This window comes from Drosophila yakuba, chromosome X (assembly GCF_016746365.2).
Source record: "Drosophila yakuba strain Tai18E2 chromosome X, Prin_Dyak_Tai18E2_2.1, whole genome shotgun sequence".
NCBI lineage: Eukaryota > Metazoa > Arthropoda > Insecta > Diptera > Drosophilidae > Drosophila > Drosophila yakuba.
In genome coordinates, this window is record NC_052526.2 from 14,457,554 (window position 1) to 14,472,102 (window position 14,549).

Genomic DNA, 14,549 nt, shown 5'->3' on the forward strand with positions numbered 1-14,549 from the left:
CCACTTGAATTTCGCCTTGCATGTAAATGTTGTAAAAGTTTTTACGATTTGCCAAACTATAAAAGTGGGTAGGGTCCTCCAGCGGGGGGTGGGGGGAGTACCGAAAAAAAAGCATGGAGAGGGGGTGGGGCTGGTCCACTTTGATACTTGCAATATAATAAACTAAGTAATTACACATGTGTGTGCGTGTGGGCGTGGCTAAGAGAACTATTTGAATTCGCCCATAAAACGAGGCGGGTGCAAAAAGTGCGCCCAAATTACCTTGACATATGAAAACCAACCATTCACACACCACCCACCCGCCACCCCCTTCAAGTTCCCCAGTTGCCTTTCACTTTTTATGACAATTTCACTTTCACCAGTGCGGCGAGGGGTGGGGGAAGGGGAAGGGGAAGGGGCATGGACCTGCGTTTGTGACCATTTCATATGGGCATTTGTCATTAGGACTGCGCCAACCACATTACAACATTACACCACCCAACCCCACCATTTTATGCGCCCTTTACAGCCCAACGCTGAATGACACTAAAACGTCGAAGGAGAAACATCCATAAACTTCCATAATCGTAAATATAGATTTGTGCAGACACGTATGTACAAATGAATGTAACTAAAGTCCGATGAAACCACGTAAATAGCAAATTTGTACAACCTAAACTAGACTAAATAAATATGTCCATTTAAAGACGCTTGGCTAATCAAATGAAAACAATAAGAATTGCAGATTGAAGATGGTAGATTCAAGATGGAAGATTGAAGATTGAAGATGAAAGATTGAAGATGGAAGATTGAAACTGGAAGATGGAAGATTGAAGATGGAAGATTGAAGATTGAAGATTGAAGATTGAAGATTGAAGATTGAAGATGGAAGATGGAAGATGGAAGATTGAAGTTTGAAGTTTGAAGATTGAAGATTGAAGATTGAAGATGGAAGATGGAAGATGGAAGATGGAAGATGGAAGATTGAAGATTGAAGATGGAAGATGGAAGATTGAAGATGGAAGATGGAAGATGGAAGATTGAAGATGGAAGATTGAAGATGGAAGATTGAAGATGGAAGATTAAAGATGGAAGATTAAAGATGGAAGATTAAAGTTTGAAGATGGAAGAATAAAGATTAAAGATTGAAGATGAAAGATTGAAGAGGGACAGAGATAAATATATGCACATACATCCTGGCGGCGTATAATTCGCATTTTCCAAGAAGATGAAAATTAAAGATGGAGCGGGCATATTTTGCTCTAATGACACTTTGAACAGCTGTTAGATTTCCCTTGCTCTTTGGCCACGCGATAAAAACAGAAACGAGAAACAAGGACGAGAAACAAGGACGACAAACGAGAAACGAGGACGACTCCACGCACATATTTGAAGACATAAATAAATGTCAAAAAATGCAGATTACTTATTAACCCCTGTGGCGCGCCACAAAAAAAAAAAAAACGAAGTGCGCGTTTTCGCCTTTGCCTTAGCCGCGATATTATTCATTAATACAAGACTCGGGGTAAGGAAAAACCCACCCAAACCACCCACCACCCCCTGGCGGCCCCCACGCGGCGCTTTTGCCACCTTTCCAGAAACGCTGGATGGAGAAAATTATTAGCTCTTTGGTAATATTTTCTTGCATAAATTTTTGAATAATTTTTTTCCACTCCTCCTCCTTCTCCTTCTCCTCGTCCATCGTTTTTGTTTGGTATCTGTGTCTTCGCTCTTTTGGGCAACGCTTTATTTTCAATTTAACCCTCATTGTTCTCTATGGCAGGTTTCTCCGTCTCACCTTCTCGCGTGTGGCATAAAAATTGAATCCTAATCCATGAATATAGATGATTATTATATGCCCCACACTTTCCCATAATACAAAAAAAAAACACAACCAGAAGGAGATGAAACCAGCGGGATGGCACCCATTAGAATACGTCGTTTCTTCTGGCGTTTCGGTAATTTTGCCTTTGTTTTGCATTTGGCATCCAGTCCATCCATCCGCATCCCGAATCCTGAATCCCGAATCCCGGATACCGAATCCCGAATCTCGTATCCCACGCAAAAAAAAAAACAAGAGAAAACTCATCTCCATCTACTTTTTGGCGGACCAGCAGCAGCAGCGAAATGAAAACGCCGCCAAAGTTGTCGTAAAATTTTGTTATGACTTTTTTCTTATTGCCATTCGAAATGTTGCTCTAGGGGAGCTGATCCTGAATTCCTAAGTTACTTCCTGCTGGTATTTAAAGTTGTAAAAATTGATGGCTGCCGCTGTCCGGGCTTCCTGCCTGGCATAATTCTCGTTTTCACAGGTCTTTGCTGTGCGCGGATACATAACAAAGTTTTGGCAGTAATCTATCTTTATACATATTAGTTTTTTTTCTTTCTCTTAATAAGTACACCCCTGGGTTTTGACATGAAATATCGATGAAAGTTCTATAGCTTAAAACTAAACAGCTAATAATTCTTTGGTAAATATTTTACATATACCTTCAAGTTAACGAAGTACGCAAAACTCATTTTGCCAGTTTGTTCAAATGTATTGCGCAGCTAAACATAAATAAATGCATAAATAAATTATCAGAAAATTAACAATTTTTGCAATTAAAACTACAAAACTAAATTACAAATGCATTGCATTTGAACAAAAAGGGGGAACGGAACTTAACGAGCAAATAATAATGACCGCGGCATTTGTAATAACAATAATGAAAAGCCATTTGGCCATTTGGTCATTTGGCCATTCTCTGCCGGGCCAAAAACGGTGAACTCTTGGCCTGGCCAACCAAACAATAACAACAACAATAGCACAAACAGCAACATACTGCCATAACAATTAATTAACAAATAAAATGTCAATTAATTTTACAAACATTGCAGCGATGCAGCGAAAATACACATTTAAAAAAAACACACATACACACTTATATGTATATGTACATATGGGCATAAATATATACATATAACAATAAAATTTACAGCGAATGCGATTCCCACATATGCACACATTACGCATACGCGGCAAAAATAAACAAACCGCCCACAATTTTCCCTCAATTTTCCAAACACCCCCCTTTTTCGCACCTCCCGCGAATATCTGCGTTCGCCAGCCAACGCAAATTTTCTCATTTATTTATGATTGAAATTGAAATATTAAAGGTGTGCGGCATATTGTGGGCGTGGAAATTTAAATAAGTTGGCCGGCGGTGAAAGCATTTTTTGGCATTTTAAATATTTAATTGAATGATAAATAAATTTAAGCCTTTTCCCATACACACACACAGCCAGCAATTGATGCACACAATCAGCTTTACTCGGGGCTATAATATTGTAAATTACGAGGAATGCAATCTGGAGAAAGAAATAAGGACACATGGAAAATCAGACAAAAAAAATCAGACAAAAAAAATCAGACAAAAAAAATCAGACAATAAAATCAAATTAAAAAAAAGGATATTAATGTACGCGCGTGTGTGTTTGTGTTTATATGAACGGCAGATAAATATTATTACTATGCAAATAAGGATTGTTAAATATTATATTAATATATATTAATTTATTATATTATTAAAATAATGAAATATATACCATTAGCTTTGGTAACAAACTCGTTTTGCAAATGCAATTCAATGAAATCCCTCATATAAGACTAACATATTTTAAGTTAAACATATATCGCATAAAATATATAATTTTTGCATATTTTTGTACACGGTATTTGGCTGGTTTAGACACTTTTACAACTGCATATTCGAACGTTGGCCGCCATTTTGTTTGGCCGCAGACGCAAAATGCAATTTAATTATTACATTTGGACTTTTTGGCCCCCCTGCGATTCTTTTTCGGACCCAATTCCTGTTGCTGGTCCTCCGACTGTCCACATATTTATTTACTTATTTATTTAAACATTTATTTATCGTATTTACTTGCCATTCGCCATTCGCCATTCGCCGCCATTCATTCCCCAAAGGCCATTGGCGGGTGGCATTTTCCTTGCGGCTCTGGGCATTTTCCGCTTCCGTTTGCAATCATTGAAACGGAACGCAACTTTCCATTCGGACGAAATTTACATTTCAACTTCAACTTCATCTGCATCTTCATTTGTGTTTGTATGACTGTGTGTTGCATATTTTCTTTTATTACTTTTATTATATCTCGCCGCCCCCCACCACGCCCATTCTCACCGCACAACTAATAAAACTTTATCTTTTTTAATATCGACTGGCTGGCACTTTGTGGGGGGTGGTGCTGTAATATTTTACAGTCTCGAAAGTCTGCGAAATTTGACTTTTACTCATTGTACAAGCCACTAGCTAAAGTTCGGAAAATATGCAAAATAGATGAGCAGGCGTGGCTCGAAAAATGGGCGGATGTATTGTGGAAAGTCATGGAAATTCCTCATCAGCCAGTTGCATATTGACTGGGGAATACACAAAAATTTCCAGTGGGTAAATTGCGACGCAGAGGAGCACAAATTGAAACATCGAAAATATTTGCATTATAATAGAAATCTTTGAGATCTAAAATATGTTTTTTAAGATACTCAATAAATAGAATATGTCTGTGCGCAACGCGTCAGCAATTTTTAAAGTCAACCAAATTAAACAAAAACCATGAGATGCCGCCTGAGAAAATGCTGTTGTCTCATTTCCCTAAGAGTGGGTTGTATGATCAGTGCCCTAGTATTATTTTTCTTCGAACTGATTGCAGTTCCTTTGAGAAATGCCACATCTTGCTGCGATTCCTTTGAAAGTGTGCTGTTAGTGGTATATCGAGTTTTGGATATGGTGCATTTCATTGGCGCTCTAATGCTATTCGTGGCCTCATTTGTGGTGAGCATTTGGTCATTGAGTTTTATTTTTTATTATTAAGTATTCAATTCTCTGCGAATTAAACAGAAAGTATCCGTACTCGTGTTAATTTTTCTCATCACGAGCTGTTTACACATTGCACTGTATCCTGGCTTTCTGGTTGCTGAAGTTTTGATTTGGGATGCAGATCTCATTGACATCAGCTTGTCCATCTGCGGACTGCGTAAGTTGCTGCTGGGTACTCTATATTATATTATATATATTTTTTATTTAATTACTCTACATTTCTACACAGTTTTAGGTATTTATTTCTGGCTTGTGGCGTACGCCTTTTATTACAAATGCAAGGAGGAGCTTATGACCGATTTGCCCACAGTGATCATTGCGCGCAAAAAAGAATCGGTTGTATCAGCAGTTTAGCTCACTTGAAAAATTAACAATTATTTTCACTGAAATAGATTTTATTTGAAGCTAAATATATGCGCTATCAGAACCACCCATTGAAAGTAATTTCGGATTCAGCTATTATGCACACATACATATACTTTTTCATCTAATTTGATTGACAAAAAAAAAAGATACTTAAAGGGATTTTCTAGGTGACGTTTCAGTAGGCCTTATTGCTGGGAATTGGGAGTCGTAAGCCGCAGAGGTGGACACATTTAACCAGTGGACGCAGCCGTGGTCGATGGTGGTGGTCCGCAGCGACCTCCAGGTGGAGGACCAGATGGTCGTGGGCCCGGGGGAGGGGTGCCACTTGGTGGGGGGCCACATCCAGGGCCCTGGGGATAGGCCACCTAGTTATGGACAGCAGTTAGAGAATGCATCGCATAAAAAATATTTGAAAAATTCCCACTTACCGCAAAGGAGCTGCAAAGCAGCACTAGTAGCAGACCAATGAAATAATTCAGATTCAGATGCATCTTGCCAAATGTCCAGATGTTAACTGTTGACCATTTGAGTTTCGGGCGCTGCTTTTATAGCACCACAATTAAATCGACCGAGCGTGTCAAATTGTCATTACGAAACGCGGCTATTCACTCGCAATTCGCAATTAATACGAATTGAGTTTTTAGCCATGGTGTGAAATTGAGCGAAATTGTGATATTTCATCTGCGACAGACACCAATTAAAGTTGCGGCGACAAAACAATCGCACAACCTGTATTAACCCATTATAGAACACTTTTTTTTTGTACATTTGTAACGTTACTCGTTACAGTGCTCTTCATCATCTGATTACTACGTGGCGTATGAGTTATTTTCACTTAGCTTCTTACTTCTACTTCTACTTCTACTTCTTCTGCTACTTCTTCTGCTACTTCTTCTGCTTAATTCAGTGTAAGACAATGCGGCGTATGCGTAATTTTCGTTTGGCTGCCTAAAAAGTTTTGTGCCGCGAGCGAAAAGTCAAAGCCAAAGTCAAAAAGTCTGGAATTTCACACCTTATTGCCTCCTAAAACAATTAGCGATTGTTTCACCTGCCGCGCGTTGAAATTTTACACCACACTGCGTGTTGCCCACTTGTCCATATTTTAGCTTTTTATTGTTTATTGCATTATTAGTTGTTGCTTTTGACGAAGCTAAGAATGTTTGTTTGGCTGGTTTAAAACAAGTAAATCGCGGATCAAGTTTTAAGGCAGCAAGGAGGAAACAAGGAAGAAAGTGACTTCTTTATTTAATACGTATTTGCATGTCCTTCGCCCCGACAACATCATCATCTGGAAGTCCTTCATCCGATCCTTTCGTGGACTTAATTGGCGACGCCAATGGTTTAGGTTCAATGGTTTAGGTGTATCTTGGCTGGATTTATCCGTGGACGTGGCGGTGGCTTTTGGCTTTTGAAGGTGGCCAAGTAGGTGGTGCGGTTCAGGTACCAAGAGGTGATTGGGGATTGGGTGTAGGGGGGGGATAGCCGACTGCATTTTGGCTCGGATTGCATATTCATGTACGAGCCGCCACTTTGGTGGCCTGCCATGTTCATGTTCCGTCTGAGGCTTAAGCTCAGTTAGCCGAGTTTGCCTGTTGGCTTGTTGGCTTGTTGGCTTCTTGCTTGGCCGTAAAACTAAAATAATAGCCGCATAACATTTTATCTACCGCAGTAATAAATATTCAGTTAATTATAGTAACCAACGTGGTGCGGGCAGCGTTGAGCGGAGTCTTGTATGCAAATGTTTACAGTAATAAAACACCAAAAACTTGCTGGCCATCTAATACCGAAAAAGAGTTACAGGAGTATAAACTAGTGAGCCAAGTGGTAAGCGTATGTGGCGGCAACATTGTTTATCTTTTTCCCACTACCTGAATTAGTCGAACTTGAACTCCATTTCCCCGTGTTCGTCGGCTCATCTGCGGGTTAAGTTCATGGATGCAACCACAATGACGAGCAGGATAATCAGTGCGATAACTACATAGAAGCAAATGCACATCGCTTTCGGTCCTTGATATCCAAATATAGCTTATATCAAAAGAGAGCAGCTTCAAGAACAGGATTTATCAAAAAAAGTGTTTGACTGGTAAGGCACTAAAGCCTAATCTACACTGTCACTTTCCAAATGCCCCTCCATGAGTGACTGTCACTTTCCAAATGCCTTTCCATGGGTGATAATGTTTTCAAGGTTAATTCGTAAAATGCTCAGCACATTTCAGTGACCATTTCGCTACTCCATCACTGGTAGGAAGTAAGACGTCTTCGGGGACATTGCCACAAAGTGGCGCCGCCCACTGAACGATCGCATCCCAAATCAGCAACACCAACAACAATAGCCCCAAGAATGGGGCCAAAAGACTCCTCTCGTTTAGTCGACCCTTTTTGGCCGTGGCATAACCGTTAAAATTTGTGTTCTTGCGGCACTTGCAAATGGGGGTGGGAAGTTGGGGAGTCCCCAAAACAGCCAGCCAAAGCAGCCAAACCACCCACTTTGCAGCACCACCCACTCAGAATGGCATTGTTGTGCCATTGTTGTTGCTGCTGTTGTTGGCTGTACTTGGCGGTTATAATAATTAAAATGAGCAAAATAATTTCAGCTGAAAGCATCGATGAAAGGCTAAAATGCTCAATAAATGCCATGCCCCCCAACCCCCTCCAAACCAGAAGCAGTAACTCAGCGCTTGTTTTGAGCACCTCCCCCTCCCCCTCCCCCTCCCCCTCCACCATTCACAATTCAATCCCCCCATTGGGGGCAATTAAAATACACACACAAAAAAGCGAGCTGAGAAAAAGTTGCCCCAAAGTTTTCCCATCGATGACTTGCTGGCGGCAGGAAGACAAAAGGGGTTAAGATGCTACTGCTACTGCTACTGCTGCCATGTGATATCGATGTGGAAATGGAGGTGGGTGGGTGAGGAGGTGGGTGAGGAGGTGGTGGTGCCACCACAGTTGGCAATGCGTAAAAGTGTTAACCAAAAGCAGTTAAAATTACAAAAGGCAGAGTGCCATGGCAATGGCAGCCAGGCCACCGAAAAATAAGTGGGGGCTAATAAAATGGGAATGGGAATGGTGCTGAGAGATGGGGAATGGGGGATGAGAGACGGGGAATGGGGGATGGGGGTTCTAGAAACAGCATTGGGGTGTGAGCTTCTGATGGCGTACAATGTCGTTGGCTCTTTGAAAAATTAACACCTAATATCCGCAAAATCGCATCAAAGTATTGTTCAAGTTGCCTTTGTTACGAAAACTTTGCAATTTCTTAAAAGTGTCGCTCAACCATGGCACCCACACCCACACACCCACATCTACACCCACTTCTGGGCACTTTTTGGAAGCCACCCACCTCCCTTTTGACCCTGCAGCTGTTTTCTGTTTTTAGTTGTAGGCGTTATTAGCCACACTTAAGACGCCGGCAATTGGGAATTGCTGGATTGGGGGGCCTTTTTTTGCACAGCCTCGAAATTTGAGACAAAGGAGCGCAAAGTGGTTGGGGATTGGTTGGTTCGCAGGTTGGTTGGTTGGAGGAAAGTAATGTAGCCATATTTTAGCCTTTGTTTTGCGTTCGTTTTGTGCTGTTGTCGTGTAAATTGACACCACAGCAATGAGTTAATAAGGCGTTCTGCTGGAAAAGTGCGCTAGAAAATTGATGGGCCTCCAAGGATGATCTCTTTCCTTTCTCTGTAATCCTTTCTCCGTAACCCTTTGGCAAATCAAACACTTTTTTTTCCACTTGTTAATTTATTTAGGGGTCCATGTTTCCTCATTATTTTCTTCAAGGTAATTTACACATGGCCACATATGTATCAAGTTATGGGGTAGGTATAACTCTGAACGGATACCCTGAAAAATTAAACATAAAAACCGGTTTTATAAAAGTGTCCATCTTCATAATTTAAAATACTTACGTTATAAAGTTTCTCAGAACTGAATTTTAGTGATAATGATACTATTTAATGGTATTGTAAAATGTTAAATAATTTTTTATTTATCTTGTGTAAGTCATTATTGTATCTACACAGCCCTATATACCCCTTCTTGAATTCAGAAAGCCACATTTTCAATGGTTCATTTTCAATTCTGGGCCGAAGAGTAGTGAAACCTGTTCGACAGCCATATCTTGTGTGCCCATAGATACTATATAATCTCTATAAAAGCGTTTATGCATCTATATAAAGCACACATATGCAGATGAGAATGAATGCGTGTGTGTGTGTGTGTGTGTGAGTGTGTTTATATACATATTTTTAATTATTTTCATTTCATGTCTTTTAATTAACATGCCTAATAAAACACATGCCCAAAAAAGCGAGCCATTGGATGGTGCAGGGGGGTGTTCCAGAGGGGTTGCTGGCTGCCAAAGCATAAAAAGATATTGTCAGTCAGTCAGTCAGTCAGTCATTCAGTCAGTCAGTCATTCAGTCAGTCATTCAGTTAGTCATTCAGTCAGTCAGGCAGTTAGATGTATGCAAATACCATCCCTAACACACTCATACGAGGCGAGACGGGGAAAACTTGGAAGGCCTTTGAATCGCTTTCCCTGACTGCCTACTACTGCCTGCTTGCTGCTGCCTGCTGCCTAAAAATCCCCAAATATAAATAATTAAAAAGAAAATGTTGCTGCCAAATCAAGCGAGCATAATTACGAGGCTGCATATACATATACATATACATATACATATACACATACATCCAGACTCAGAACAACGTACACAGTATACTTTCCACCCCCCATGGGTGGAAAAACTCTTTTGCGGTTTCTGGTTTTTTGTTTGTTTCCAAATGCATAATGTTGATTATAGCAATAATTTTATGAATTTATGTAAACATTCCTCGCCGGAGCAGAACGATGCCGCAGCCAAGGTGGGCATTACGATAAGAACCTGTCTCAGCCCTTCTGGGCCACGTTTCACAGCTCCTTTTGGTGGAACTGAAGCTGGAACTGGAGATGGGGCTTTTAGCCAGCTCAAGATACTCGAGAACTCTAGTCACGGGATTCTTTTAGTACTGCCCCTTCTAAGACTCGGAATAGGTGCAAACTCCTTGGGCTTAACTAATATGCAAAGAAAATATTTTATTAAAAAGTATTCCAAAATTCTTTAGTTTAGTACTACTGTAATTATATAGTACATCAAATGTGCTCAAAATTCTATAATTATGTAGTATATCAAATGTGTTCAAAATTCAAAAAAAATCTGTAATTATGTAGTATATTAAATGTGTTCAAAATTCATAAACTCTGTAAATATTATTATAATTATATCAAATGTTAAAAATTAAGTTAGTAAGCCACTTTGTGCTGAAATATATTGCGTAATTCCGATTTAATCATAGTTTTTACCTTTTTTTTTCCTAGAATTCATTCCTTTATTGGGCTCTCTCTGCCCTTATCCCCTCCCCCCCCCCCCCCCCCCCCCTCCTCTCTTTTGGCTCATTTAATTTACCGTTCAATTCCACATTCGTTTCGGTATTGAATTTTTAATCACGCACACGCCTGACCCCAAAGCTCACTGGCAGGACAATCGCATGGAGTCGGACTCAAAACAGGACCAAAGCCTCCAATTTCATATGCAAGCCAAGCGGCTGAGTCTCGGAAACTATGCACCAAACTGCCAAATATTCGACCAAAAAGTTGCACTGCAAAAAACCCGAAGCACATATTCTAATCAAAAAGAAGTACCAAGGTGTTTAACATTCTCACTTTGTTACTAGTATAAACTTTCGTTTAACTTGCACTGCAAGTGGCATTGGAGTGCAGGATATTTGCAGTACTTATATAAATTATTGATTAAATTAATATTTGTTTTCAGTGCACGTTGATTCTCGAACAGGTCAACTCGATTTGGCCAGCGTCCTTTTAAGTTCCCCGCCCCCGCCCCCTGATAAGTTCTGAAGCCCTGCATGTCCAATGCTTTAAGTGTAGCTCATTAAATAATATCCTTTTTGGCGACGAACAAGTGAGTGTGAGTGAGTGTCCTGGGCAAGGCAGTTACTTTTTTATTTCCTTGCCTGGTTGGTTGGTTGGTTGGTTGGTTGGTCAGTGGATGGTGCTCGGGTGGCTTGGTTCGGTGGTTTGGGGATGCCCAAGGCCCAGGCGACTGTCCATGCGGCGCTTATCAAAATGTTGCCGCTGCCTGTCGAACGTTGGGTTGGGGTTTTCCCTTTTTTTAGGTCTGGGTCGACTTTTGGGACACACAGCCAAGCAGTACGGGGATATTAGCACGATGGAATGGTAAGGGGAGTCAGAGGAAGTCGATGCGTTTGCCCTCTGAACTGGGACCCTGTTGGTCAGCAAATGTCCAGACCGGTTGCCACCTATACTCGCACACATCCAACCCTTTTCTCGCCCATCCACCCATCAGAGCCACCCATCAGTGCCACCCATCAGAGCCAACCCATTCCATTGGCAACTCATTCTCTGGCCCCGTTTCGTCACGAAAGGGGACAATTTTTGAAAACGCTTTTAAATATTAAAATCCATGACGATTTCCAACGAACATTTTCGCCATATAATTTTGTAGTTGGCCCCGGACGATATTTGGGTTTTCAGTTTGCTCGTTGGATGGAGCATTTTGCGGGTGGGATGGGGTGGTATGGTATGGAATGGCGCCCGAGCAGGGACTCTTTTTTGGGTGGCTTTTGACTGCCCGTTGCGCATATTGAATTTATTTAATTAAGGGTTCCATGCAGCATACACTCACACACACACACACACACACACATACACACTTTCAGGACATTCAGGACCCACATCCTCTTCTGCTCCTCGCCTCACCCGTTGTGGCAAAAACATCTCCTGCTCGATGACTTCATTTTTTGGTAAAGTATGCTATGGCTTCTCTTATATTTCTCCCTCCTCAGCGCCTCTTGTGTATTTCACAATAATTTGCACAAGTGGACAGCGAACCACTCACACTTATTTCTAAAAATTCTGATTTAAGTTTGCTTAAAAATCATATATGCTTGTATTCAGCATCTAAAACATCTCATATCCTTTTTTTACTTTTACTTTTAATAATTATTTAATACTTATTAAACAGATTTGTTGCGTTTTTCAACTGCGAAATGAGAGAATCTTAGTTAAAGAATCTATGCTAAAGTTAAACTGCTTTTCATCCTTTTAGTGGGAAAACTGTGCAATGAAAGGAGTTTTCTTGAGGATCGAGGCATATCTGATAAACTGGATTAACATGTGCTCAAAATAAACCATAAGGATACGCATTGCCATACAAGAGTTAAGGAGTCAAGTGATGATGAGCCTGTGTGTTTGGTCCGCGAGTGGCGATAATAATGATAAACATCGCCCCGGTCAGTCGAGGACAATCGAGTGGCTATTGCTGTGGTTTGCCACACGCACACACAAGTGGCTGAAAGTGGGTGAAAGTGGGTGAGAGTGGGTGAAAACGATGGGCGGTGGGCGGAAGGCCACGCACTTTCGCTGCGATGCGCGGCCATGTCAAAAAGTTTGTTTTGACAAACGATGTCGCCATCATTTGGTGCCCGCGTCCTTTTCGACCACTTTGCCCCTTTGTCCCCTTCCCTTGCCCGCACTTGAATCCCTAGTCCATCCATTGCCAAACACAAAAGGAGTGCAATTTGGCCATTGTCCAGTGGCCAGTGTCCAGTGTCCATATGTGTGCCAATCTCCCGCTGACGGGTTTCTAATGAACTCGGAGTCGGGCAATTTTGGGCGAACGTGAATGGAGCTGTTACGAGTGATCTTAAGGGGTTATTAGCACACAAAAAACGTTTTTAAATTGTATAAATATTATAGCTAAAATGTTTTATAGTAATTTATAATTCTAGGTAATATAATTATTTAAAAAATCCTTTATTTTAGCTGCTATTTCCATTCAGGCAGTGGCATAATTATGATTTATTCAATAGTTGGTCTGGGCCTTTCCTTTGCAATTGTTGTCTGTTATTGCGAGTCAACCACCGACATATGACAACACTGAGTGAGTGAACTCACTAATTCTCACTCGGAGATTTCCCCTTTCTCAATTCTCTCTCTCTCTCGCTTTCTCCGCTTCACTCGTTGCTGAGTGAAACCCGTTTTCGAACAAGGGGAAATTCGAAAATGCTCACAACTGCTAGTGCGATTTGCACTCAAAGAAAAAAAGGGGAAATCGGCAGAGAGAAAAGCAAACGAGCGTGAGTGTTTGAGAATAATACAAACACAAAGTGAGCAACAAATTGAGTGTATTAGTAAAAAAGAAAACAATGCAAGTTTATGCTTTAGATTATGTGAATTACATTTTAAGAGTATTTATTTTAAAAGTAAGAATTTAAAGCATCTCAATTATTATTAAGAGTATTTATTTTAAAAGTATGAATTTAAAGCGTCTCAATTATTATTATTAAGAGTATTTATTTTAAAAGTATGAATTTAAAGCATCTCAATTATTATTAAGAGTATTTATTTTAAAAGTATGAATTTAAAGCGTCTCAATTATTATTATTAAGAGTATTTATTTTAAAAGTATGAATTTAAAGCATCTCAATTATTATTAAGAGTATTTATTTTAAAAGTATGAATTTAAAGCATCTCAATTATTATTATTAAGAGTATTTATTTTAAAAGTATGAATTTAAAGCATCTCTATTATTATTATTAAGAGTATTTATTTTAAAAGTATGAATTTAAAGCGTCTCAATTATTATTAAGAGTATTTATTTTAAAAGTATGAATTTAAAGCATCTAAATTATTCTGAAGCTATAAGTAATCTTTGCTTCAACTTAAGAATAACATTAAGTGAGTGACGAAAGAGAAGGCTTATTGCAATCAATTGTTTGTTTGTTTGTTTTTTACCAACACATTCCGGTTTTAGCCTCTTATCCCCCGCGAACTTTAACCCACGACAAGTGGCGCTTATCGATGTGGCCAAAAGTGCGTATAAGCCTGACAACCAGACCAAAGACTCGTGGCTTGGCCATTGTATGCAAATTGGCTGCAGATCCAAGAGACAAGGACGGCAGCTGGGGGATAAAATAAAGGATAAAGCCAGATAGTGGAGCAAGAGGAGCAAGAGGAGCAAGAGGAGCAAGTGGAACCAGAGGAGGAACAGCACTTGGTGCGTGCCCCAAACAAAAGTTGTAAGCGATTATCAATTTGTCATAAATGGCAAATTACGTTTGTGGCCGCTGATAGATGTTGCTGTTGCTTATACTATCCACTGAAAATGCACTAAGAAAATGAAGAAACAGCTGCCATCTCCTAGCAAACTACAAATAGAAAATAAATACAAAACAATGCAAATAAATGCTATCAAGGCATTAAACTATATATTATGCATTAAACTATATATTATGCATTAAACTATATATTAAGC

At 40.0% G+C, this 14,549-nt stretch overlaps 2 protein-coding genes and 1 long non-coding RNA gene across 3 annotated transcripts; 1 reads left to right on the forward strand and 2 right to left on the reverse strand.

Annotated features, from left to right (window-relative positions):
* The first annotated feature begins 4,549 nt into the window (after nt 1–4,549).
* On the forward strand, nt 4,550–5,286 carry LOC26536013. Its single transcript, XM_015190803.3, has 3 exons — nt 4,550–4,811; nt 4,878–5,013; nt 5,086–5,286. The coding sequence occupies exons 1-3, from the start codon at nt 4,593–4,595 to the stop codon at nt 5,208–5,210; spliced, it is 480 nt and encodes a 159-aa protein (XP_015046289.1). The 5' UTR covers nt 4,550–4,592; the 3' UTR covers nt 5,211–5,286.
* LOC6525424 (basic proline-rich protein) lies at nt 5,234–5,760 on the reverse strand. Its single transcript, XM_002101223.3, has 2 exons — nt 5,651–5,760; nt 5,234–5,587 (listed from the first exon to the last, which is right to left on the reverse strand). Exons 1-2 carry the CDS (start codon nt 5,711–5,713, stop codon nt 5,453–5,455), a joined length of 198 nt encoding a protein of 65 aa, XP_002101259.1. The 5' UTR covers nt 5,714–5,760; the 3' UTR covers nt 5,234–5,452.
* Nucleotides 5,761–6,963: 1,203 nt separating this feature from the next.
* On the reverse strand, nt 6,964–7,356 carry LOC26534589. Its single transcript, XR_005561570.2, has 2 exons — nt 7,091–7,356; nt 6,964–6,999 (listed from the first exon to the last, which is right to left on the reverse strand). It is a non-coding gene; the product is annotated as an uncharacterized LOC26534589 (long non-coding RNA).
* Nucleotides 7,357–14,549: the final 7,193 nt, after the last annotated feature.